We start from the raw sequence: 5,194 nt of genomic DNA, 5'->3' as shown, positions 1-5,194 counted from the left end.
TCCTTTTGTTCTCAACTAGAGATAGAAGGGTTTCAGAGTGCTGTTCAAACCAGCTTGAATTTTTCTTGCATTTTTTGCTAAACACTGTTCTAGTAGCATTGTACGTGTTGGTTTTTAAGCTTTCGCATGCCTCAGTGACTGACTTGTTAGGTAAACTTGCTTTCACAAGTTCTTCCTAGACTAGTCTACAGTTTTCTATGGCTTTAGTTTGGCTGATGTCTATCTGAGGGCAACTGATAGTTTTGCTATAGTGGATCTTTTTTACATTGATTCTGACTTTGCAGCAAAACAGTGCATGGTCAGTGTCACAGTCAGCACTGTTAAGACCTCATAAGCAAGATTTCTTTTAGGTGGTTATGCCTAGTCAGTAGTAGATCTAATTGGTTCCTGTGTCCTGATCGTGGATGTTTTCAAATGTCTGTCTTGCGATTTTTCCCAGTGAAGTATGTGTTGGTAATATAGGTTTTGACTTGCACGAAGTTATAGCACACATTGGCCATTTTCATTCATATTACCAATTCTGTGGTTATCCAGAATAACAGGCCAATTCTTAAAACTACATCCAGCTTTTGCATTGAAATTGCCAAATATTATAATGATCTCTTGTGAGTTTTCTCAATCTCTTCTTCAAGTTGTTGGTAGAAAACGTTTTTGTCTTCGTTGCTAACTTGAAGGGTAGGCGCACAGACACGAAACAACATGATGAAGTTGTTCTTTGTATGCACTCTGAGCATCGTGAGTCGAATAGATACAGCGATGAAACGCAGAAAGATAGTAAGCTGTTTCCAACAGTAAAAGCCTACTCCCTGCTCTCTCCATTCTTCGGCCTGTCTCCCACATCAGAATATGGTATAATCATTCTCTTGGTGGAACCTGTATTTTAGAGCTGAATTTCTGATAATGCAGCAATGTCAATTCCAAATCTAACCAATTCATAGTTAAGTAGTGCTGTTTTCCATAAATCTGAGTCCAAATTGAACTCGAGGTCATTCCAACATACAAGTTGCTTTATTCATTTTGGCCAGTGTAGATGACATCAAGACCTTCAGTGCATATGCCTAGGCAAGAGTATGGAGGAGTGGAGGCTGCCTTTGACCTACCATCCCCCTTTAGACCACTGAGACAGTCTGAAGGCCAAACCGAGTCCAGATGTTCAGTTCCTCGATGGTTGTAGTTTCTGCCAGAAAGCAACAGATTAAAGCTGTTGCTGAGGCCATGTTTCAGTCAGAGTGATGTTCCTTCACATTTTTCCAAAAAAAGAATACTAACAAGGCAGTGGGACTAGGGTTTTGAGGTAACCTAAATTCGCCTTACTCTGGAGGAAGAAATATTTAATAGGAGCTACCCCACCACGTTGCCACAGGCCCTCGAGTCGGATGCAGTTTACGCATGTTAACTGGATCTTCAGCATTTTTATATGCATACGCATGTGTTAATGGGATCTTTGGCAGTTACACGCGCACACACACACACACACACACACACATACACTCCTGGATGGGATTGTACTTTTTGCTAAATTTAATTCTTTCATTTAGCAATCCTGTTGCTGTGAGGTCTCATTTTAAATCCAGAACAGAATTAAGCTTTGTAGATGATGTTCAACGCTGACACATCAGGAGAATGAAGAAGACATTTTTCATATGTCTATAACTTCCTCATGCTGCACTTTTACATAAAATACCAAAATCTGGAAACAGCTGTGGAATTAGCTAACTTATCACTTATTTGTTCTTTCACCCCCTATCTTTTAGGCTGCATTGTAAAATTTATCTTTTTTTCTTTCTGTTTTTTGCTCATGTTTACTTTTGCTTAACAATTTTTTGTTTGCATTTGTACTCTAATGTCAAAACACCTTTTTTCCCCCAAGTCTTTTATAAAAATGTAGAACATTATGCCTTTTCAAGTCTCTTTAAACTTACAAAACCAAACTGTTCAGAAGGGACATTTTGATTCTAAATGAGGTGCTGCTGCTTGTTTGTTTTTAGAATACCTTTCTTCTCTTTTTATTTAAAATAAAGATCTCTCTCTCTCTCTCTTTCTATGTCTTTGCACTGGAACCTGTGTGAACACTAACGTTTGTATTGGAGAAAATCGGACTCCAGCAAATATGCTCTTTTAACATGGTGTTGTCGCACCCTCTAGTGGCTCAAAAAAACTTTTAAGGGAAAATTCTTAATTTTCCTAGGCATGAGTTTTCATATCAGATTTGGTGCATTAATGTAACAAAAGTCAATAGAAACATCACTTTAAAAAATCTGGATAAATTATGGCATGAGAGTATAAGGGAGAATTTTGAGAATTTCTCTTTATAAAATCAAACTGTAATTAACTTGGTTTTCAAACGCATAGAATTTTTCCGGCTTGGTTTTTGTCACCATCAGTGGATCACCATAGGGATTTCTTTAATAGAATGGATAATGAACAGAAGTTTTTTTCAATAGAATATGTCACCTCACTTTGAAATAATCTTAATTGACCTAGTTAGAAGTTTTTCTTGAGTAGTTTTTTCATGTGTTTGAGAGTTTCCTGTTTTGCTTTACCTCTTTAGGAAGCCTTCTCATCCTCAGCTTGAGGCTTTCATTAGACATATGTCCAAAGGATCTGAAGCCCAAATGGATAGTACCTTAAGCAGCCTGCCACGCTACCCCAGTCATGCTTCATGCGAAATGGGAGAACTTACGCAGACAGGTAATATTAGTAATTTCCTCTACAGTCTGTAATTAAATGCAGATATTGTAAGAGGCTTTCCAGTTCCTGTTTACACCAGAATTCAAGGCTGTAAAGTAAATCATGTTTAAAAATTATTCTTCCTAGAAAGTTTCTAGCCTTTCAGATTCCAGTGCATCTAAGATACGACCAGTGTATATCACATAGATTAGCAATAGCATTATGATGAACTGGATTTTATCAAAATCGCACCTTCATTCTACTTCTAACCTGTCCCCACTGGGGCTGTTTCTAACAGATTCTAAATTCAGTATCTTACCTTCCCCAAATATGGAACTGCCCTCTGAAACTCGCATTAGTTTAATGTCCAGGCAGAATATATAGTGTTCCATTAACTGGCTTATGGTTCAACTATGATGCATCAAAGTTGGAAACCATTGTCAAGATTTAATTCGTAAGTTTGTCCCTGTGATGCAGTCATTTTTCTTTTAGCTGAAGGAGATCTGAGAGTGCTGATGTGAAGCAATGGCATTGTAGATATAGCAGTGAGAGCTGTTTTAAATTATATTAGTGCCTTTTATTGTATTCTATTTTTTTTATTAACCTTAAGTTTTGTATAGATGAACTGAATTACTATTAGGGGAGCTTTAAGAGATTACAAGATAAAAAAGCAAACCAATAAGATGGTTAAGGAGCCTGAAACTTTTTTTGAAATTGCTTTCCTGAAGAATGTGACACAGAACATAGATCACTTACATATGACATATGGTTTACATACATACCTATTTCACATTATGTGCATGATTTACTTTTGACTTTTCCACTTTGAAAAATGTTGAATGCATTTTTGCTAGTAACATGCCTATATCAGCGTATCTTATGTTTCCAACTTGTAAAACCACATATAATGTCCTAAATAATAAAACCAAATTCCATATGTTGATGTATGTAAAAATTTCGGGTTCAAGTTTATTTTTATTCTACATGTATATTTGTGTATTATTAATTCTGGACGCAATGTAAGCAAGAGATGGAATACATAAGGTAAAATCTTAGTACCTGCATTTGAATTTGCTTGAAGTCTGTTTTGCAGAATCCTGTTTATACATATATACATTCTCTGTGTGTGTATGTATGTATATAGATAGATAGATAGATGTATATTACACACGCTTCAAAAATAACAACTTTTTTTAAGTCCCTATCCCTAAATTTAGAGAAACATAGCCATAACATAAGTGTTTAAAATGTGGTTGGGAGTAGGTGTTAGTTATGCTGTTTTCAGACTTCTCATATCAATATTGATTTTTTTTTTTTTAAACAAAACGAAACACACCAGCAGCACCCATCTCCCATGACCTCTTCAAGATCTAAAACAATACTCAACCACTAACTTCCTTTTTCATTCCCATCAAGTATAATGCAAGATTATTATACCATAATTAACAAGTCCCATATCATGTCCTATCCCCCTGGCTAGGAACAGGCATTAAAAAACCAGAGCTGAATTGATTCTAACTTGTGTAGGTTGAACTGATTTGCAAGTGAATAAACCATCCCCTCTTGACTCAAGAATACTGGCACGTGCCTGCAGTGGCTCAGGCCGGAAGCCAGGGTGTACTAAAGGGTGCCCTTGGCTGTAGGGAAGCTGTGCTTGGTAGGGCTTGAGGGTCCCCTGTGGAGATTGCCCTACTAAGGAGCTCACTGTCCTCTATATTGAGGAAACTTCTGTTATAACTTTGCCACCGTGGAATTTCTAATAATTCTCAGTTGGTACCCCTGAAAGTTACCTCAAGACCTTCAGGTGTTTATTGCATCTTTTGGTGTCTCCTGGGAAACAATGTTCAGTAGCATAACTGCAGGGGATATGATGGGGACAAAGTTCTTGGGTGCTAGCTTGTGGTGGGGGTGGGGGAGAAAAGGAAAAAAAAAAAAAGCAACTGCCGCAGGTAGCTTTGTGTTTGCAATTGTGGTGCCAAGCAGAAGTTGCTGTTTCCACTTAGTACCAGGCACCCAGCCACATTCCTACACTGCTGACAGTCATCATTTGCCAGTCCATAGCAAGCGTAACCACACCCTCTCCAAATCCATTGCAAACACTAGATCCAGATGGTGGCCGCTGGCCAGCTGGGTTAATCCAGAAGCCACCTGGCGTAGCTCCCAGTGTCACAGCCATAAATTCTGCACTCAAACTGTTAGCTGCATGGGCATCAAAGCAACTGAGCAATGTCAGCCTTAACACCTGCTATTTACCTTCCTTTTCCATACTTAAGTAATCTATACAGCAGGATAATGTATACAGCGCTGAAGGCCAACTTTATCCTGTCCCAGGGCTTATACTTCAGTAAGACATACTCCATTATTATCTAGGACATAAATGCTCTGCAACAAACAAAAAAATACTCCAGTCACATAAGGTTGCTGTCTGTCATGTAATTGCTTTGGGCAGGGTTATGAAAGGAAAGAGGAAGTTGATGCAAAGGAGGCTGCCAGAGTGGGGAAAGGTTGGCTGAGGCTAGAAGAC

General features: G+C 38.2%; 1 protein-coding gene across 2 annotated transcripts in view; it reads left to right on the top strand.

The window, feature by feature from the left end:
- Positions 1–5,194, top strand: part of PXYLP1 (2-phosphoxylose phosphatase 1) — a 143,571-nt gene that overhangs the window by 124,904 nt on the left and 13,473 nt on the right. For both annotated transcript variants that reach the window (XM_019503661.1, XM_019503660.1), the window contains exon 5: positions 2,552–2,691. In XM_019503661.1, the coding sequence (XP_019359206.1) occupies positions 2,552–2,691 (140 nt within the window). The remainder of the gene's footprint in view (positions 1–2,551; positions 2,692–5,194) is intronic.

The sequence above is a fragment of the Gavialis gangeticus genome, unplaced genomic scaffold (assembly GCF_001723915.1).
Source record: "Gavialis gangeticus isolate Ggan-Ray unplaced genomic scaffold, GavGan_comp1, whole genome shotgun sequence".
NCBI lineage: Eukaryota > Metazoa > Chordata > Crocodylia > Gavialidae > Gavialis > Gavialis gangeticus.
The sequence above is the reverse complement of the archived record's forward strand: the minus strand, read 5'-3'. Positions and strand labels throughout refer to the sequence as shown.